At 37.0% G+C, this 21,603-nt stretch overlaps 2 protein-coding genes across 3 annotated transcripts; both read left to right on the forward strand.

Moving 5' to 3' along the window:
* The first annotated feature begins 336 nt into the window (after positions 1–336).
* LOC110764700 (ARM repeat superfamily protein) lies at positions 337–15,554 on the forward strand. The gene is made up of 39 exons (XM_021967711.2): positions 337–738; positions 864–1,077; positions 1,222–1,317; positions 1,401–1,518; positions 1,595–1,768; positions 2,030–2,200; positions 2,522–2,577; positions 2,679–2,768; positions 2,858–3,006; positions 3,188–3,270; positions 3,415–3,543; positions 3,676–3,750; positions 3,858–4,026; positions 4,158–4,297; positions 4,432–4,524; positions 4,728–4,908; positions 5,215–5,312; positions 5,478–5,627; positions 5,781–5,937; positions 6,279–6,412; positions 6,589–6,670; positions 6,751–6,913; positions 7,202–7,277; positions 7,427–7,600; positions 7,696–7,761; positions 7,857–7,961; positions 8,758–8,847; positions 9,120–9,331; positions 9,421–9,631; positions 9,755–9,937; positions 10,071–10,166; positions 10,260–10,327; positions 10,412–10,760; positions 11,318–11,533; positions 11,946–12,623; positions 12,749–13,152; positions 13,420–13,660; positions 14,446–14,616; positions 14,892–15,554. The coding sequence occupies exons 1-39, from the start codon at positions 576–578 to the stop codon at positions 15,120–15,122; spliced, it is 6,456 nt and encodes a 2,151-aa protein (XP_021823403.2). The 5' UTR covers positions 337–575; the 3' UTR covers positions 15,123–15,554.
* A 416-nt stretch (positions 15,555–15,970) lies between these two features.
* Positions 15,971–20,999, forward strand: LOC110764778 (ubiquinol-cytochrome C chaperone family protein). 2 transcript variants are annotated; one of them, XM_021967801.2, is made up of 8 exons: positions 15,971–16,169; positions 18,692–18,879; positions 19,164–19,377; positions 19,500–19,666; positions 19,776–19,900; positions 20,015–20,075; positions 20,547–20,595; positions 20,761–20,999. In XM_021967801.2, the coding sequence occupies exons 2-8, from the start codon at positions 18,703–18,705 to the stop codon at positions 20,829–20,831; spliced, it is 864 nt and encodes a 287-aa protein (XP_021823493.1). In that variant the 5' UTR covers positions 15,971–16,169; positions 18,692–18,702; the 3' UTR covers positions 20,832–20,999. The 2 variants fall into 2 exon arrangements, with proteins under 2 accessions (XP_021823493.1, XP_021823492.1); XM_021967800.2 differs by having other exon boundaries at positions 15,972–16,175.
* Positions 21,000–21,603: the final 604 nt, after the last annotated feature.

Here is a 21,603-nt window from a genome sequence, read left to right on the forward strand (position 1 = left end):
GATCTAACAATTAAGAGATAGGGCATCACTTAAGTGCCATATACAAGACCCTCACTATAGAATTCTTGACAACTAAATACCACCAGATTTTTATCTATTTAAAAGTTTAAATTGAGTTGCCAAAAGAGAAGAAAGTTTGAATTGGATAACACCCCAACAAGGCCGAAACCTAAAATCAGTCAGCCAGCCCAAATCGCCAGTATCGTAGTTTGCCTCTTTGCGGGCTTTGGCGCTTGGCGCTTGGCGCTTGGCGCCTGTGTATGCGTCGAACGACATGCCGTTTTTTGACCGAGCCACCCCGGAATGAAGGATAAAAAACAGGCTCAAATTTTAGATGTCTATTCTGTAAAAAGAAAAAGAAAAAGAAAAAGAAAAAGAAAAACCCTAAACCCTCCAAAACGCCTCTGTGCACCTTAACAAAAACCCTAAAACCTTCTGGAGCTGGTTCTCGTCCTCGTCTTCGTCTTCCAAAGGAGAATTAGGGCTTAAGCTACAATAACAAGAACAACAACAGCAACAAAAGCACACAGTTATATTCATTGTTTGAATAGTTACCAACTGCGGCAGAGAGAGACATGGCGACCTCGATTGCGTCTCAGTTAGAAGCCATAAAATCCGTGATACAAGCCGACACAGAGCCGTCGGTCAAGAGGCCCTTCACTCGCCCTTCCATTCTCTTCGACGCTAAAGAGGCTGCTGATATCGATATCGATACCATTTTCTCCATTGCACTCCAAGGTCACTCTTCTCTTTCCATTTGTTTTTATACAGAGAGAAACTTAGAGCTTAGTTTCTATTATTTTATGCAAGGTATTAGAAAGGCATTAGTTGTTGAAATTGAATATATGTTTTTCTATTTTCAGGTCTGGATGTCCTTGTAAGCACCGATGAGCGATTTAGAATCTACAAGAATGACTTGTTCAGCCAAAAAAGCAGAGAATTGGATAGAGAGTTGATGGGCATAGAGGAAAATAATGGCATTAATGTTTCGATAAGTTCATACTTACGATTACTCTCAGGATACTTTGAACTCCCATCGTCAATCAAGACACTTGAGTACTTGATACGCCGATATAAGTAGGTGCTCATTTCATTTTTTGTAATTTTGTTTTATTTCATATCATTTATAGGCTGCTATGTCATTGCAGACATTTCTTATACATATGCATATATTTGTATATACTTTTATTGGTTGTAATCTGGTGTATATTGGAATTTCAGGATTCATGTGTACAACTTCGAGGACTTAATTTTGTGTGCTTTGCCATACCATGACACCCACACATTTGTTCGAATAGTTCAATTAATTAGCTTGAGGTTAGTCAATCTGTAATTCTTGTATGTTGTTTGTGATTTGGTGAAGTTAACATATACTGACTTGATAGTTCCTTGTGGTTTAGAAATAGTAAATGGAGATTTATGGATGGCGTAAAAGTTTCTGGTGCACCACCACCTAGAAAGGTTATTGTCCAGCAATGTATTCGTGATAAGGGGGTTTTGGAGATTTTATGCAACTATGTGAGTGTTTGCAACTCTAATTGGTTGTTTGATTACTATCTTGTCATGGTTCATTTTAATGACTGTTTTCCTATAGGCATCCCCATCGAAGAAGTATAGGCCTTCAAGGCCTGTGATAAGGTTTTGCACGGCAGTTGTTATCGAGGTTTTGGGTTCCTCTACATCTGTTGACAGTGATGTTGTGCAGAGAATCCTATCACTTGTTGTTTCTGGACTTGAGGCTGGCACAAAAGGACATTCAGAAAACAAGGTGAGGTTCCACAAATTATTATTTTGGACATTTTAGCAGCTCCTCAAAGCATTTTGCATGTCTTAAACTGTACAAAGAAAAGAAGATTAAATATGCTTTTTAGGACACACATAAGGGATAGGAAAGCAGAAACTGTTGAAGGATGAGTTAAATTTTGATTATTGCCTCTTTAATTTCTTCTTATCAATGTCTTGCTCTGGGATACCTCTATGGTTTTTCTCTTTTCAGCAATGAAGTGTAAAATATATGTTCTTTTTGTAGGCTGGTGCCTTGATGATTGTTGGTTTGCTAGTGAGTAAAGTTACATTATCTCCCAAACTTGTCAAGAGTTTGATGAGGTCAATTGCTGAAATTGCTCGAGAGGAGGCGAAAGAGTCGGCTGATCTTCAGTTGTTTCGCTTATCGCTTATGACTTTGATCAACCTTGTTCAGGTACTGCTTTGTTCTTATATGCAGTAGGTTGTAGCATCACTCAATTATTCCTGAATTTTACTGCATCACTTCTAATTTAATAGTGGATGATGTCTGTGTAATAGACTATCTTCTTAGTTGGGTGTTGCTCAATGTCTCTTAATCCAGTGGTATTTCTATAACCTCTACTTTAATGTATTTAAAGAAAAAAATTAAAGTCCTTCATGTCAGAGTCGTTTTATAATAGTTACCCAACTTCCTGAATTAATAATATTGTGTTCTGCATTTATATGTATATTTTCTCAACCTTCTTTTACGTAAAAGTTTCCATGAATTTTTCAGCTGCAAGCTGTTGATATTTTCCCAATCAAGACTTTGGAGATTTTGATGGACATTAGGTAGTTCTTCACAGCATTAATTGTCTGAATAGTTTCATATCCTTCATGTGTTTGTCATTAATTTCATATTCTCTAAGGTTATTTTCTGCTTCCATTTGAAGGGATTTTGCCGCTATACTGTTGGGACTGTTTAACGAGTTCAATATTGATAGATTTGTATGGGTACTTTTGGATTCTCTGGTTGACTACAGGTGAGAAACCAATTTTGGTATTCACTTATTCTGGTAGAAATATCTTAATTCCTTCTTATTTTATTCAACTTCTGATCATTTATTTGCAGTTCTTCTAATGAATCATGCCAGCTTGCATTGATCTCGATATTAGAGACAATTCCTTCCAAGAATTTTGTTCAACATGCAGTTTCTAAGGTCCTATCATTCTGCTTGCAAAGTTCACAGAAAATAAAAAATTCAACATCATCTTTATCAGGTATTTTCATTCTCAAAATTTTTATTTACAAATGTTATATTTTTCATATATATATAGACATTTTATTGCCGCTCCAGTTGTTTGAACATTCTTGTTTAAATGGGTCAATTCTTATGACTGCAAGACTATCTTTAAGCTCTTTGTTTTGTATTTTTCATCATTCTTTTGGGTTGCCTTCTAGGAAGTTGGGCGAAGAAGATCTTAGTTGTTCTGAATGAGAAATATCAATCTGAACTACAGGGAGCGGTTCACAAATTTCTTGATGTATGTTTCCAGTCGACCCTCTCTCTCTCTCTCTCTCTCTCTCTCTCTCTCTCTCTCTCTCTCTCTTTCTAATTATGTGTTCGTACCCACACATGCCTTCTTTGTTCTTGTTCAGGGTATTCTGATTGTTGATTTCTTGAACAGGAAAAGAATGTACAATCTAAGAAAGGGGGCTCAGTACATGAAATTTTGGGTCAAATGTTGGATGGTAATTTGGACATGTCACTAGCTTTCTCAGAGTCAAAAATTTGGTTTGGGTTGCACCATCCAAAGGTATTATTTAGTGGCATCTTTAAAAAAAAAAAAAAAAAAAAATCTATTTGTAAATGTGTATGCTTCAATAAGGTCTGGAATAATTTTCTATCAACATAATCTTTTGCTATCGTGTTTTTGAATGTGGCTTAGGCTGATGTTCGCCGTCGCACACTATCTGCACTAGGCACATCGGGTGTTCTGGAAGCCAAGGCCACAAACCCACAGGTTTCTTTTGGTTACTTAATCTAAAGAAGATATGTATAAGACATTCCATTTCTTTCAGTTTCAAATCATTCTGCTTACTTTTGTGATTTCATTTTCCTGTGAACCAGAGTCTTGTAAGCATCGAAGATGTCATACTGCGACAACTTCATGATGATGATCTTACTGTTGTTCGGGCAGCTTTGTCCTTAGACAGATTGTCCACTATAATAAGTTCTGCTGACCTTTTTGAAGCACTGGGTAATGTGCTTAAAAGATGTATTGGCATTCTGATGTCAAGTGAGTAGTTATGTTGTGGATGCTTTCCCCATTATTTTATTCTTTCATTTCCCGGTTCAGACACGGAACTAATTATGGTTCCCTTACTCTGGCATACACATTTATCATCTTGCATTCTGTTTTTCTTGCAGGTTCATTGGAGAACACCAGTCTAGCATGTGATGTTTCTGTTTTGTGCCTGAAGAATGCTAGCTCTGGTATCGATGATAACATTGAATGTTGCAATACACTTGCTTCCATGATATTTCCGTTGCTGCTTGTTCTACCTAAGGTTCTTTTCTTTTCTGTCTGGATATTAAATTATATCTACTATACTGCAATTCTTGCACTAATTTGGTATCCAGTAAATTGTTTGTCCAACAAGTCGAACTTTTTATTAATAGATTTATGTTTCACCGAGTACAGACACAGAGGTTAAATTTGAAAGCATTGGAATTAGCTAAGGAGGTAAAGTGGCCACTTTTTGAGAATCTTGCAGGTGCCTCCAACACAGCATTGGTAAGTTATATCTTTGGCAGTTCCAGTGTGCTCTTCAATTCTTTTCTTCTTATTATCAAGAGTTGGGGAAAATGTTACTGTGAAAGGACTGTGGGCTCTATCTCTCTTTTGATTCTGCGGCTTTTAGTTTTTTAGTTATGCATACCTGGCATCTATATTTCATGTGCAATGAGTAACTCTGAAGTTGTGACTCTGAATTGTAGACATTGCAACCGGGAAGCCTGTCCTCAATTAACATGGACACCATTGCAAGTTTGGCTGGCAGGTTCTCGTTGCACCCTGAAGAATTTATGCCTTGGCTTATTAAGAGTTCTAATGACTTTGAGTTGTCAAAGACACAGTTCTTCTTGGTGATGATGCAGACGCTTCTCATTCAAAAGAATAGTATGTTCTCCTTTTCATTTTGAACCAGGATTCAATCAATCAGTCACTCTCTCTCTCTCTCCCTCTCTCTCTGACTTTTTTGGTGGATTTTTGAACCATCCTATTGAATTCTTTAATGACTTCTCTACTACTTTTTGTACTTCTATCCTGCTTGGCCTAATTACTGATTTGCGTTTCTTCTGTATCAATGTGTGTGTCTTTCTAACTTGCGTGCGACTCCAGTTCTGGTGTTTCTTGTCTTCCTCTTGCTTTTTTTTTTTGGCACTTACTATAATTGATTCTTGTTCTCTTTTCCTTGTGTGTCAGAATCTGCTGGATTTTTGGCCCTTTTTGAAGTTGGTTTTCCTGCATTGAAGGCGGAATGGGAAGCATTTGAGTCAATGGGTGATAGCTTTATAGAGGAGGTATGAGAAAATTATTTGTAGATAAATGTAATTTTTTTTATAAAAAGAAACCATATCCGAGATTGCTCATCTTTTAGCACTTTAGCTAGCCAGAAATTTCACTTTTGTAGTCTTACATGGATGCTGATGAGCTTTGTTGTTCCATTTTCCTTCTTGTTTCTGTAGTTCGATAAGGACATGCTGAATTGGGATTGCAGAATATTCCTTGATAAGCTGGACTCCAATTTGAAGGCATTAAATGCAAATATGCTAATTTGCCTATTTTGGAGGTTAATGGAGGCATTTTTATCTGCGATGCCTGCTGATATCTCTATGGTTAGTAATTCCTTATGTGGTTTGTTTTATGAGACTAGGATAAAACAATGGTCATGGATATCCTGTTATAAAACAATGGTCATGGATATTGTAGCTGTATTTATTTGTGTTGTGTCTGTGCTAAATGTTATATATGCTTTTTAATTGTTGCAGGATAATGATAAGAAGTGGGCTAGCTGGCTTAGGGACTTGTTTGTCTTTTTCTCAATCTCTAAGTTTAAGAAAGTCTTCAAAGAACACCGTCATTACCTTGTCACGAAGTGCAAAATCTCTGCTGTTCGGTTCCTGCCCAGGTTTTTCACAGAAGAAGGTACATGCTCCCCTTTGATATATCTCCTATAATTTTCTTTTGCTATTTTTAACCCTCCCGTTGGTCGCACTTTGTTTACGGAGTGTGTAGAATGGGAATTTTCCCTTTGATAACTGCATTGCATAATTTGCTTTATGAAGGTCATGTTGTACTGTATTGTATAACTTTTGATTCTTGGACATTATCATTACTCTGTAATTATTTTCTGGAAGATCATATTGTATTGTACTGACTGGTGGATTACTTGTCCACCTTCTTGTATGGTTTTTATGAAATAAAACTTCTATTTTTCAAAATAATATATTGTACTGTACTGACATGTTCGCTGTTCCACTTTACAGATGTTCCCCCTGCAGTCCAAGTTGAGAGTCTTAACTGTTTTGCATATCTCTCTCTTCAACCAGAAGTTAGATTGCCAATTCAACTTCTTGCAGAATTTCCGTCTTTTCTTGTTCCACTGGCTAGTTATAATCAGGTATCTTGGTAGTATTTTCTCTTTTTTTAATTGTCTTTGCCCGTTGGCTGACTTGTTGAAATTATGTGTACTATTGTTATCTGTTTGTTTTCCTTCCATGTGTTTTGATATTTGTTTGTGTTTTAGTTACGCTGTAAGTACATGAGTTAAGTTGGTTTGGTGGGGATTTCTTTCAGGATATAAGACATGCTACCATGAACTGTATTGAGGGGTTACACACACTTTGGGCTCATGTTGACTCTTCGAGCAAGAAAAATGGTATTACTTAGAATAAATATTTTTTGCCCCTTTTGGATTTTGTTTTGATAATTGCATAATCTGAGCTTTTTAAATTCCAGGAAACCATGCAACTTGGATTCACCTTCTCGATAAGCTTTTGGACTTGATGGTTCAACAAAAAAGGCTCATCTTATCAGACAGAAACTTTCTTCCTTCCCTTTTGGCCTCTTTGCTCAGCCCATCCTGCCAGGGCTTCATAGCACCAAAGAATGTTGAGCTGAGGTGATCTAGTGTTGTTCTTATGGATCTTGTTTAACCACTGTCGTCCTCATAATCATTTCATCTTACATTCATTTAGAATAAGTCTTGCTTTGTTGCTTCTTTAGTTTCTACCTGGCCCCAAAGTTTTTTTTATCTTTTTGACTTCAATTTTTTTTTTCCCTGTTTGCATTTCTTAAGCTAAATATTTGCTTTGTTATGATGGTGTTGTGGTTAATTTAGTTTAGAGTTCACTGTTGAGCATGATAATACTACAATGGATTGTTAACTCTGTCCCGACATTTCTTTTAGGGTTGATCAATCTACAAGAAAGAAGATTCTTGCTTTCATTTTGAATTCTGCCCTGAAACTGCCTGATTATGCAAAGGTTTGTTTATGTGATCTGCTGTTACTTTCCAGAACCTGCTAGATGCTTCTGGTTATTCTTATTACTCTTTTCAGAATTAATCATCACCAACACCGTCACATACATAGGATTTCTTCAGAATTGTTAAGCAGACTTGATTTTTCTGGCAGCTTGTGATTCTATCTTTGCTTAGAGGAATGGGCAATGCCATCATACATGATAGAGAGATGAAGTCATTTTTATCTCAGCTTTTGGGAAGACGCAGTCAAAATTACTGTGAACTGCATGTCTCCAGCCAGAATTTGTCAACAATTGAAGTTCAGATACTATGCCTTCTACTGGAGGTAAGTCAATGATGTCCTCAATGCTTGTTGTACTTATGCATATCCCCATCTTACCTTTACTCTCTAATGAAAAATTTGGCTTCTGCCTGTCCTAGAGTTGTGCTATGCCTTCTTCACCGGATGAGCATGTTTTAGAGGATCATTTATTGGAGGCTTTGAAGGTAAGAAGCTATCTGCAACTAGATTGTTGTGCATTCTGTCTTCAATGTTCATTCTCTTATGTTGACATTATTTTTTGAATTATTTTCTATTCCAGTTGGATGGTTTGGCTCCAGAAGACCCTGCTGTTATACAGCCTTGTGTAACTGTTCTGCAGAAGCTTAACAGTCAAATATACAGTGGGCTGAAGACAGAAATACAGGTTAACTTTTATCTGTTTTCTAGAACTATGTATGGTATGGTGCTTGAAAATCATATCAGTGAGCTTTTCTTGATAATAAGTTTATGTGGGCTTGTGGGTATGATGGAAAAGTATACATTTGGGATGTATTATCAGCTAGCTATAATTTAGATGTACTAAGTAATAGCTTAGGCACTGCCTAAAAAGCTAAATGATACCTCCATTAATTTCTTTGGTATTTAATTTTGTTCTCTCTCTCTCTAAATTAAAGATGTTGACGAAGCGCGTAAGGTGAAAACATGAATGGATATTTTGTTTCCTTTTTTAACTTATGTGTCAAAAGGCAAAAGGCTACATGTGTGCAAATATTGTTGGAATAATTTAAAATGAAACAATCCATAGTTTGCCTGGTGTAATGGATGCCTTTTTATACCTTTTGGCTAATGCCTCAAGCATAAAGCGATAATTACAAACATGTGGCACCTACTCCATATCTCATCATTCCGTCTTATCTGCTGAGATAATCAACATATTTTAGACTGCTTACCTTTAAATAATCATAAATTCGCACACATATTTACTGCATTTGTGCAGCTAATTATAGGTCATATATTTTAATTGTTTTGTTTCGTATATAGAATATTGGATAAATTCCCCTGAACTTCCCTACTCTGTCAAAATACAGGCACTGAAAATGGGCATCCTGTGAATCGATTTAAGTGTTCTTATTTTTTACTTCACTGAAACTTATAGAATCGTCATAAACTTGGGAAGGCAGATACAGGTGGCCTAAATTGGCATTGTTTATGTTGTGCAGGAGCTTCTGTTTCAGGAACTTGTTTCTTTATTTCGGAATGCTAATGGTGATATACAAAAGGAGACTCGAGCGGCCTTGCTGCGGTTAAATGTTTGTTTCTCTCTCTCTCTCTCTATGATTTATAATTCATGGTTGGATTAATTATGTGCCTTTTGTTATTGCTTTGTTTCATAACTTGTCAGACTGGTTAATTTTGTAGAATTCTTAAATAATGTGAGATTTGCTAAAGATAATTATTAATATATTTTTAAATCTTCATGGATTATGTTAGTGAGAATTGGTACTTTCTTTTTTAGTTGATTTCTGTTTAGTTAATTGAACCAATGTGCAACAACTCATTTGTACACCTTTGGATGTATCAGATTACTTGCTCTACTATTGTTCAGACGCTTGATTGCATGGTCAACAACAGAAGTTGTGTAACTGATTCAGGGTATGGAAAAAAGAAAATGAAGTTAACAGGGCATCTGAAGTCGAATCCATCCTGTGATTTGATATTTAAAGGAGAGAATGCGCTCTCTCTCCTTAGCTCCCTCTTGGATGTGTTGCTATTTAAGAAAGACATAGAGAACAGGTTGGTACTTTCTTATACTTGCCACTTTTGTGTAAAAAATGAGTCTTTGATACTTTTTTATACTAATTGTGTTAAATTTTTTGTTGCAGGGATTCTCTTTTGGGGCCATTATTTAAGCTTCTTTACAGAACATTTTCCAATGAGTGGGTACATGGTGTTCTTGTCCAGGATGAAAAGCAGATTCAAGTTTCTTCTACAAATTCTGACTCCATGTCAAGCGCAATAAGTTACATACAACAGACGCTGCTGATAATCCTGGAAGATATTAGTTCCTCTCTCACAAATTCTGTTCCACTGGCGGTATGTTCCAATATTTTGGAATTTAAATTTGTTGTTATTGGAGACACTGACAGTTGGGTTGTTTTTTTGTTCAGCTTTTTTTATCTGTGTTGCTTTAATTTTGTTCTCTTTATTTTGTGGCAGGATAACATAATAAATGAGATTGATGTCAAAATGTTGGTTGAGTGTGCCCATTCAGTGAAGGATGGAGTTACTCGCAACCATGTATTTTCACTAATTTCCTCTATCACAAAGATTATTCCAGAAAAGGTTTTGGGGCATATACTGGATATTTTTACTCTTATAGGAGAATCAGCAGTCACACAGGTTTGTTAATATACTTAACTTCTACTGAATTTTTCACTAGAAAGGATGTTGTGCCTTGAACTTTCAACTTCTGGCTTGAGTTCTGCTCCCTCAATGTGTAAAATAGTCATTTGGTTTTTGTTTTATTTTGCAGATTGACAGTCATTCACAGCATGTGTTTGAGGATCTTATATCTACAGTTGTTCCATGTTGGTTGTCTGGGACAGGCAACAATGACAAGTTGCTCCAGGTAATTTATTCTTACTGTTTTTGGTGTTGAGTGCAGCACTGTTACTGGAGGTACATGTTTCTAACCATGTTGTGATTTCATTTTGCCCTTCAGATATTTATCAATGTATTGCCTGAAGTTGCTGAACATAGAAGGCTATCAATCGTTGTATACCTACTCAGGTAGTGGTGACTTAATTTTTTTTTAAAATTCTATCTTATTGCTCCTTGTGTCGGTTCTGCTTACTTTGACATGTTCATATGCAGGACTTTGGGAGAGTCAAATAGCTTGGCTTCATTACTTGTGCTTCTCTTCCGTTCATTGGTTTCACGAAAAGGATTATCGTGCTTTGATAACATGCATGCTTCAGATAGCTCCACAGCTTCATTACAGAGACAGTGGGAATATGCCCTGGGGATCCACATATGTGAGCAATATTCATGCATGATATGGCTTCCCTCTCTGGTAATGATGCTTAAACAAATAGGAACAGGTATTCAGTCTCAAGAACTGTTTATCGAATTGTTAATTGCGATGCGGTTCACCTTACACAAATTGCAAGATCCAGAGTTTGCATTCAAGCTTGTATCAGGGGAAGATTCAGAAAAAGTTCAGGTACTGATTTTGCAAAAATAAGAGTGCTTGTAGTCAAGCTTATATAAAGTTAGTTTGTTCTATTCCTCAATACTTATAAACAAATTTTTTTAGTAATTGGTATTAAGTATTGTGTTTCGTCATAACTCTCTTTTACCTTTTCTGGATAGGGATGGTGGCTAGCCTGAGTGTAATTTGGTTTTTAGGTCTTATGGGTTATTTTATTCATGGGAAAAAAAGAGTGCTGTCCATTATAATTCGAGATGATTAAACTGTGGCCTATTAGTTTTCCAATCCACATCTTGATACAGCTGGAAACAATAATGAAAACATGCAATGCATGGATTAGATAATAAGCAAATTGAGTTTTATGGAAAACATGTATCCCAAATTTTAATTTTTTTTACGTCTTAATTGTATATTATAAAAAGAAATGATGAGATCTAGCTTATTGATAAACTAAAATTGACCTTATTGTTATTGTAATTATGAATAATTTTCCCTAGGAAATTAGTTAATATCTATGTTTTGTTATTTTGTTCTTTGATGATAATTGTTCTTGCTGCTTAAATTTGCAGGCTACATTGGAAGAACTCATGGAGCAGGTTGTCTCTCTCCAGCAATCCGTAGATGCAAGAAGGAAGAAAAAGGGTATCCATGTCTCTATTAGGAAAGAGTTGAAGGAGTGCATGCATGGTGTATTAAGGACTATTACTATAGCCATGATGCCTCCGACACACTTCAAAAGCATAACTAAGTTGCTTGGCCATAGAGATAGAAATGTTGCAAAGAAGGTACTTAGTGTATTCTACTTCTATGACTTATATATGTATACTTACATACATATGTATATTTATTAAGAACAGCTGAGTAGGATTTGTAGGTTGCTAACTATCAACTACTGTGGTTGTTTACATACCAAAATTGAAGTGTAAAATATCTTCCACAAATGAGTTAAAACGTAATACCATGAAATAACTGTTTCTGTAGCAAACCTTAGAACAACAGGCAGAAAAGGAGGTTTTGTGATACTACACATGAAATACGCTGTTCTGTGTCAAAGTGTAATCACATCATGATATGGATACACAGTCGACCATTGGTTACATGGTCTATTAGTATAGCCTTTTATTACATGTGCATTGTAATAACCATTTGCATTATAATAGGTAATCCTTTTTAACATCAAGTTATATTTTTGTGCAGGCTCTTGGTCTCCTATGTGAAACAGTTAGGGATCATGACAGGGTCAGGGCAAAGCATAAATATAACTCAAGTTCCAGTCATCAGTGGCAGCATCTAGACGAGAATTCTCTTGAATCATTTCGCTATATGTGTTTGAAAATTGTTGATTTAGTTGATGATTCGTCAGATGATTCTGAAGCCTCCTTGAAGGTGGCAGCAGCTTTGGCTCTAGAAGTTCTGGCCCATAAGTTTCCTACTAATTATTCCATCTTCAATGAGTGTCTACCATCGGTTACAAAAAATATCAGTATGCATGACTTGGCAGTGTCCTCAAGCTGCCTTCAAGCAACTGGTGCTTTGATCAATGTGCTTGGGCCTAGGGCACTATCCGAGCTTCCTCACATAATGGAAAATTTGATTAGGATTTCTCATGAAGCATTTTTATCTTCAGATATAAAAACTACATCTGGGGTTGATGATGGCTTGCCTGTTGTGTTACAAATACCCAAGGAATCTCTTATTTTATCTATTCTAGTCACTTTAGAGGCTGTCGTGGTTAAGCTAGGGGGTTTCTTGAACCCATATCTAGAGGAAATTACAAGAATTATGGTGCTTCATCTTGATTATGCGTCAGGGTCTGATCAGAAGCTGAAAATAAAAGCTGACTCAGTACGAAGACTCATCACTGAGAACATCCCTGTAAGAATCTTAACAATGTCTATAGTTGACTGTCAATTTGTTATTTTCCTTCATTGCTTATAGTAAAAGGTTTGTTTCCTTCATTGTTTCATTTCACTCTATTAACTCTAGCTCTTGTTGTCCAGGTTCGACTTGCTCTACCACCCATGTTGAAAATATTCTCCAGTACGGTTGAGTCTGGTGATTCGAGTTTAACAGTTTATTTTGGAATGCTGGAAAACATGATTGGTAGAATGGATAGGTCATCTATTGGTGGTTACCATGCTAAGATTTTTGACTTGTGCTTGTTTGCTCTTGATCTACGCCGCCAACATCCTGCATCTGTTCAGAATATTGATGATGTAGAGAAAAATGTATACAATGCAATGATTGCTCTTACTATGAAACTCACAGAGTCCATGTTCAAGCCTCTTTTCATTAGGAGTATTGATTGGGCGGAGTCAGATGTGGAAGATATTGCATGTGCAGGAAATATACCTAGGGCTATATCTTTCTACGGCTTGGTAAATAAACTTGTGGAGAACCATCGGTGAGTCATTTCTTCCTGTTTGTGCTTACAATTGCCAGTAGTTACCTATATTTCCATTTTCTTGAAATGATTTGATTGCCCTTGTGTGTGTGTGTGTGTGTGGGGGGTATGGTATTGAGAATTAAACTACCAGTTGTTTCTCTGTGTGTGTGTCTGTTTTTCAAAGCGATTTATTTAGTGTGATTTCTTTATTATTGTGGGGACTGATATTTCGTGTGAATTCATGTTTTATTTTTATTTGTTAAATGCCATTATTTTAAACTGCAGGTCTCTTTTTGTTCCTTACTTCAAATACTTGCTCGAGGGTTGTGTACGTTACCTAACTGTTGCTGGAGATGTGAAGGCTTCCGGTTCAACACGAAAGAAGAAGGCTAAGATTCAGGAGGGGAAGGACAACAGTGTGTTGCTTGGAAACTGGCATCTCAGGGCTTTGATACTATCGTCATTACATAAATGTTTTCTCTATGATACTGGAAGCTTGAAGTTTCTTGACTCTTCAAATTTTCAGGTTAGTCCACCCTTTATATTGACTGTCCTCAGCATTTGGCAGTACAAGTCAGGAGAGATAAGAGAAGAGAAAAGAAAAGGATTTCTAGTGGAGTGAACCTTTAATTGAAGATATTTTTGGAAATTAAAAATTTGAACCATTTCCCTTCTAATTTGTACACTTTGTTTAGAAAATAAGTGGGTCTTGATGTAACTTATTGATCAAAATCGTTTTATTTATTTTTCCTCGATTTCTCTCAACATAAGATAAGAGTCTGCAAAGGACCTACTAGTGCAGTGGTTTGGAGTATTTACTCCCTCAGACAAGGTCCTGGGTTCGAGTCCTAGCATCCGTGTAGTGTGTGTGAGTTTAGTATGCTATCGCCCCTCTCAATAGGAAAGGTCCTAAAAAAAAAGGAAAAAAAAAAAAGAAAAAAAAAAGAAAAAAAGATAAGGGACTCAACATTTTGACATGATGGGTGTATTTTGACAAAACTGTTTATAAAGTGATGCACAAGTGTAAACAGCCCTCCTAGTATTGATGAGAAAACAGAAACTTGTATGTTTCTTCGGGGTTCTGTCTGCTACTATGTTATATTTGTCTTACTAAATAAACTTCGAACTTACTCTTTATCTTCTGCAATAAGACATCTGAATGATTGAAAGCATCATTCTATATGTCCGTTTCTCTCTTCTGGACCTTTGAGTAAAATGTTGCTTTTAGAGTCTTAATTTTTCGGTCTTTAATCATTATGTGTGTTATTTTTCATTATGTCTGTTATTTATACAAGCTGCACGTCTTTTCAGGTTCTTTTGAAACCCATTGTTTCACAGCTTGTCGTAGATCCACCTTTGTCTCTAGAAGAGCATCCCTACATACCATCTGTGGAGGAAGTCGATAATTTATTGGTTGCTTGTATTGGCCAAATGGCTGTGACTGGAGGAAGTGACCTTTTATGGAAGCCGTTGAATTATGAGGTGATATTTCTTTTCATAATATTTTATACTGATACTCACAAATATCCTCTTCAATCTTTGTCCCTGTGCACTTTCATATGAAGTTGGACTTCGCATATGTTTTTTGAACATAGTTGAATAGTTATTTGTTCTGCCTTATTTTTGTGACATTCCTGTTTTGAAGCTAATAGCACGTCTCCGAGAACTGCATATTTTCTTTTTCAGTACCCATTGCTCTTATTTGGTTAACTGCATGCTAGTCTTTGTAGTCTAACGCTTGTATATTATGAATCTAGGTGCTGATGCAGACACGCAGTGATAAGGTTCGGTCCCGAATTTTGGGCCTGAGAGTTGTGAAATATTTGGTGGAGCATCTGAGAGAAGAATATCTGGTATTCCTGGCTGAAACCATTCCCTTCTTGGGTGAATTGCTTGAGGATGTGGAGCTCCCTGTTAAATCTCTTGCACAGTCGATTCTCAAGGATATGGAGACCATGAGTGGTGAAAGCCTCAGCCAGTATCTGTGAATCACGCTACCGCTGGCCGATGACGGTGTTCTTTGTATTTTGGTGACCGTGTCACACAATCTACTAACAGAGACGTAGGATCTCTCAGCTGAAGAATGCTTGGATGTGTATTCCTAAGGGAACTGTAAAAGTTTTGATCATTTTAATTGATAGAATGGTTGGACGGCAACCAAGTGCCAACCTTATTTTTTGTTTGTAAAATTTGGGTCCTAGAATAATTCCATTATAGAGGGTGGCCTTGTATTTATATAGGCGCAGGCGCAGCTCGCAGGTTGGGCCTTTAATTTTGTAGTTCAACTTGCATATAGTTTTTCGATTCTCTACCACATGCAAGTGGTAAAATTTTGATGCAAAATCAGTTAGAAAACATGAATGTGCAATCAAAGTCTTATCTATAAAATAATCATAAATCAAACAGCTATAAGTTATGTATTTAAATGTGATTACGATTTGTCATATACATATATAAATATTTTGCTGTGAAGTGATTGTGTGGTATTAAAAAAATGCAATACTTAGACAAGTTAACTAGAGTGAAAGTGCTGTGTGCTCGAATAAGTTTGAATTCTCCTCCTTATAATTTAGATTAGATTAAAGTAGGATACTGTTTGTATCAAGGACAAAAAATGCTATAGGTTTTTTGGTCTTTTTTCCTGTTAATAGAAGAAACGATGGTTAGGCCGTCATTTTATTTTTATTATTTTTATTTTTGAGTAGTAGGAGGGACAATAAGCCGTCATCATATTGATGATTGGCCCATTGGGCTTATTCCGTCAAATTTTATACTGGCCTTTATAAATATGGGCCTCTATATATTTCATATTCAAAGAAAAGAAAATATTCGGACGAAAAAGAAAAAAGGAAAAGAAAATACATGGGGTTTGGCGTACTTCCACACCTACGCTGTCCCTGCCGTTAGATTTACCACGCGCCGTCCATCCTTTTCTGAAGTTTTTGGGTCATGAAGCCGTCCATCATTTTCTGAGCTGCGTTTGCTGGATTCACGAACGGGGTTCCTCAGTCCTGCGTTTACTGCTCTGCGAGAAGGTAAAGGTAAAGCATCCTCCCTCTCTCTCTCTCTCTCTCTCTCTGCGTTTTCTCCTGAATCTTTCGTTCCTAATTTTCTGTAGATTATATGACATGGGTTTTACCTGGGGTTTGATCATTTGATCCGATTCTCTTCCGGGTTTCTTTCTTTCACATGAAATGCATGTGTTGTTACTGTTTTCTGAAATGAATGTGCTAAGCTTTACGTGTGTAAAACACTTATACCCAAGCTCCAAAATAAGGTTTTTCCTCAATAGCGTAGGCAGGAAGGCTAGCTTTAGAGTTAGTGTGTTATGTTAGTATTTGTGTTAAAGTATAAGCATAGCTCACCAATGGCGGACCCGTTAAGGGTGAACGTCAGAAAATATCCACGGAAACTCAGACCTTGACCCTGTGGAAGGTTGGTGGGCGACCCCAGATGCTCACCACCTGTTCGACGAAATGCCCCAAGGAGCCTCTGAGCTTCTCTGTGCGCAGGACTCCAGCTTTCTTCTTAGATGCGTTTGTGGGTTGTGTGTTTCTCTCTGGCCCTCTTAGTTTGCTTCGTAGATGGGGTTGATATATTGACGAAAGAGGGAGTAGAAGAACGTTCAGAGAGAGATATATGAGGATTTTTAATTTGGGGTCTGGCTTTATCTTATTTTTTGTTTTTCCGGAGCAGAGCTGTGTAGTGCAGTGCATAGAGAGCAGCAGAGCACTATGACAATGCCCAGTACAATCTACAACCCTCCAAACCCAGTATGTAGATATAAAAAGTTAAGGGTTTATGTTATTGTTATTCTATGCCACTGACCAGAAAAAAAAAAGGTTAATGGCATTGTTATTTTATGTTTAAGTATTTGTGATGATGCTGCTCATTTACAATTGTACACAGCAATAAGGCTCATTTACAATTGTACACAGCAATAAGGCTAGGTTAGAGTACTATTATATAGCATCTCCCATTTCATAAGTTCCATATATAGGGCATTGGAACCTTGTTGCAATCCATTTCTCATAGTTTTGGTGTCAGTTAAATAGCTGAGTTGATTATCAATTTATCTTATCTCAGTAATTATGGTTAGTTCTTCATGAAGTAGGTTACATATGTTTTTTCATGTATTGATAATGAAGCCTCGAGGTAAATTTTTTGTTTTGGAAAGTTTACACGTTGACCTCTCGGAATTAAAATCCTGGTTCCACCACTTGTTCTTCATGAAGTTGGTGAGAGAAGATGTTTTTTTCCTGTATTGATAATGAAGTCTTGAGGTAAAAATATTTTGGAAGTTTTATCCGTTCGCCCCTCGAGATTAAAATCCTGGATCTGCCAAGCTCGCTCATCCCATTTTTTCGATTTTGAGTATAACTTCAATGAGTGGATGCGGTTCATAAACCGCAAATTTTCAGACAAACCGCAAACTGCTCGAGACAATGCGGTATTGCATAATTTCAGACCGCTACCGTTCGCAAAGTTGCGGTTAACTGTGATTCGGTAGAACCGCAACTCCGATCGGAGTCCGCAAAAAATGCGGTATAGAGAGAGGGGGAGAAATCGACAGAGAAAGAGAAGCGGGAGAGAGATGACAGAGAGAGAATGAAGAAAAGAAATCGCAGATTGAAGAGAGAGAAGAAAAGTAGAACAGGTAGAGAGAAAGAATAAGAAAATATATCATACATATTATATTGTCTGACATTGTTTTCTTTTCTTTTCATTTACCTATCTTACCTTCCCTTTTCTTTCACGTGTCCCTGCCTCCCTCCCACTTCCCAAGTGTTTTTTAGCTTTATTAAACTTATCTTTTTTTATCGGTGCAATATTTCTTGAAAATCTGTTTTGAACTTTTGACAATTAGATTAGGGTCTTTCCACTTGAAACACAGAGAAGGTTCAAAGAGAGAGGTGGCGGTGAGAGCAGCAGAAAGGAGCATAGTGAGAGACTGAGGCAGAGAGAGGTCGACGAGATATCAGAGACAAGGAGAGGAGAGGTCATCTCTCTCTCCCTCCTCACGCGCAGCGGCTAGCGTACGTCCTATCTTTTCTTCTTCCTCCTCTCCTCTCCTCTCATCTCTCTCTCCGAATCTTTCCTTCTCCCTCTCTTTGGCTTCTGGCTTCAAGATTGACCAGAAACGTATCCGAAATGTTTGATGCTCGTGTCAAGAACCTAGGATACGCGTATCCGTTAGTCAAATGTCGTATCCGTTGACTCCAATACGTATCCAATGCGTATCGGAGCGTATCCGATTGCGTATCTGATAGATACGGGCCTAAGTCATATTTCATTATGAACTGATTCTCATAGTCATTTGTATTTATCTTCTGTTTGGTTGATGACAAGATAATTGAAACTGAGAAAAGATACGATTCTGGATTTCTTGGTATTTGGTTCAAGCCTTTACTTTTAAGTTTGAAACTCTAATTTCCTTTTTCAAGGCTTTCACTCAAATTGACAGGTTTGAACAACGTGCTTATGACAATTGTCTATATAATGATGTTGTATGATTCTCATGTATGAATTTAAAGAAATGTCTCTTTGAATTGAATAGGGAACTTAAAAATGTTGCCAAGATGGAGCAGAGCTGTTACTCAGCTCGCAAGGTTGGGTTCACAGCATAACTTGAATCTCAGAAATGAATTTTATGTTATTTCTCGCCAAAGCTATGGCAGGGCTGCTGCAGCTGTGGCTCCAGATACAGCTAGTACTGTGGAAAAACCTCTCCCGAGTGAGCCAGTGGTACGGTTTTTAGCTACCCATCTGCATTTATTTGTGTAAGGTACTCAGTTTGTGTCTGTCTGTTTGGAAATCGAACTTGCTGATTTAGGTAATAGTCGGTTGTAGTTTAAATTAAGTTTGATGATTTACTTGTTAATGGGCATAGATTATCCGGAAATTAAATCATTAGCCATGAATCATTCTTGTAATCATGTATTTGTGTGTCTGTGTGTTGTTGGCCTTCGTCAAGCTGAAGCTTCTAGAATTATTTCATTGCTGAGACTTAGTGTACCAATGCTCAACAGGTAAATCTGGACAAACTGTTTTGGTCTAAGCCATGCTCATTGGCTTTGGCCCAGGACTCCCCATTAAGAATTGAGGAGCCACAATATGCGGGATTTAAACGTGCAATCCTTAGGCTGATGCTGTTTTATAGCAAACAAAGCACGTCCATTCGAGGGGCAAATGTGGTATATAAGCGAATCATTTCACAAGTTGATAAACCTGCCATTTATGAAGGTCAAATTTTCTCTCTTCTTTCCTCTGTATTTTCTTTAATAATCTTGTGGATATGAGGATAATTGGCAATGTTTTTAAAGCAAGCTTAATGGCGAGCTAAACTTTTCTCACAAAATATGCAGTATTCAACTTGGAGAAAACCTTTAAGACAACATTCTCTCTTCTTGTACTTCATATGTGGCTTTGCTTACGCCGGTTGAAAGAAGACGGAAAGGAAGGGGTTGAATTCGGGCAATACATATACGAGACTTACAATCACGATGTGGAACTTAGAGTATCTAAGGCTGGGGTATGTGATCAGTTCTCTTATGTTAAGCTACATAATCCGCTTTGAACAGTATATTATAGCATAGGATTTACAGTTATGCATGCTAATTGATTTACCCTTGAAATCTCAGGTCAACTTATTACTGACTAAATGGATGAAGGATTTGGAGAAGATATTCTATGGGAATATTGTTGCTTATGATGCTGCCGTGCTTCCGGAGGCTAGGCAGGATGAGCTGCAAAATGTGATTTGGAGGTAATCTTTCCCAAGCTTGGTCTATAGTTCCCCCACCCTTACTAGCCCCAACATAAATATTCTCAACCATTTGAACATGGAAATATGTATTAACCATCTGTACCTGCTTTGCAGGAATGTATTTTCTGATGATGGTTCATCACAACCAAATGGTGATGCATCACGAGCAGTCCAGGCATGTTCTCATCCTTGATCTTGTGTTATCTAATTACATTTCATTTTGTGGTTGATAGACTGGAGAATGTGTAGTTCTCCAGGTTTGGAATTACTAGAAGTGTTCTTTTCTTGGGGTTGCTAGAACTGTTGCTTTTGTAGCTAAGCCAGGACACCTCCACCCTGACTTTATAAGTACTCTCAGCTACACTGAAGAAAAAGTGAATATATTGGCCGGTGATAAGCGAGCAAAATGTGTAATATTTGAGTTAGGCCATGGACACAAATGCCATATATGATACCCAGCTTCATGTCTGTAGATTAATTCTCTCTATAAGATGTTGCCGCATTTACCTGCCATTTTAATCAAAATTCACTCTGGTTTTTATTTTTTGAGGGAGTGGGGGTTGTAGTGGTTAACTTTCTTATGTCTTTTAAGTTTTTAGATCTATATGATGCGAACAAATTGCAATGAACGTTTGTGTATATGCAGGCAATGGCAAGATATATTCGCCGGGAAGTTAGTTGCCTGTCCTTGACAGGTATTCATTGCTTGTTCTTTCTGTTTCCTGTTGGGAATTTGGTATTTGTGATAATTTAATGAGTTCCTATCAAGTTCAAGATTGCACATAAACTTCAAATTTCTTCACCAGATATATGATGCCTACAAGTTCAGTTTGACAACGTTGTGCAATTTGATTGTGCAGATAAAGAAGCTATGTTCTCTGGTAATTTCATGTTTACTTCATTGAAGGGCGAGAAACCAAAGTCAGAATAAGGACTTGTTAAACACGACCACAATAAAACCTTTGTGTAATTATCAAAAGCAGCTCCGTTATTTTTTCAATTATTTATAAAATTAATTTCTCCTTGAGAATTTGCAGACCATGTAATTATGCGTTGGTTGTGAATTACCAATAATCAAGATATTTGGTCGTTCGTTCCATTCGGATGGGGTATGTCGCTCTTTTTTTCATTATCCTTGAAAATGCTTTTGCTTTGTTATGCTAGTTCTTGCACTCTGAATTTGTTCAGTATTCTTTCCGATCATATAAATTGCATTCTTTTCCACATAGTACATGCATCAGATCAGATGAAGCAACTAAGCAAATTATCATATTTATATAGACTAAACGAGAAAAGTGACAAAAAAGAAACACTAGATATCAGCTTCAAATGGATATTATAATTCATCATATGAGACATAAATTTTGGATCAAAGGATTGCAAGCTTTTATTTAAAGCAAATAGACCCATCCGATCATTGCAATGAGGAATTATATTGAGGGGCCCTTAAATATTCATTCTATCAATTGCAAAGGGTTCTTAATAGTTGGTGTAGAGTTATTATTGAACAACACAATTCCCACAACACACCTCCTCAACTTTAAGAAGCTCCCCATCCACAGGAAAGGAGACTCGGCCTTGTTTGTCACCGAAGCTCGGGCCTTGGGTTATTGGGTTTGGGCTTAGTTACTTATGTCACAGGCTTGTGGACTTGGATCTTCTTGGGGCCTTTTGGCGAGGAGGCGCGTCCAATTTTCCTTCCT

This window comes from Prunus avium, chromosome 2 (assembly GCF_965620075.1).
Source record: "Prunus avium chromosome 2, drPruAviu1.hap1.1, whole genome shotgun sequence".
Taxonomy (NCBI): Eukaryota; Viridiplantae; Streptophyta; class Magnoliopsida; order Rosales; family Rosaceae; genus Prunus; species Prunus avium.

Coding starts and splice junctions, on each gene's coding strand:
- LOC110764700 (XM_021967711.2), top strand. CDS start 576: ATGGCGACCTCGATTGCGTCTCAGTTAGAAGCCATAAAATCCGTGATA. Junction 2,769..2,857: donor GATTCTCTGGTTGACTACAG/GTGAGAAACCAA, acceptor ATTTATTTGCAG/TTCTTCTAATGAATCATGCC. Junction 14,617..14,891: donor GGAAGCCGTTGAATTATGAG/GTGATATTTCTT, acceptor TTATGAATCTAG/GTGCTGATGCAGACACGCAG.
- LOC110764778 (XM_021967801.2), top strand. CDS start 18,703: ATGTTGCCAAGATGGAGCAGAGCTGTTACTCAGCTCGCAAGGTTGGGT. Junction 19,901..20,014: donor CTGCAAAATGTGATTTGGAG/GTAATCTTTCCC, acceptor CCTGCTTTGCAG/GAATGTATTTTCTGATGATG. Junction 20,596..20,760: donor TAGTTGCCTGTCCTTGACAG/GTATTCATTGCT, acceptor TTGATTGTGCAG/ATAAAGAAGCTATGTTCTCT.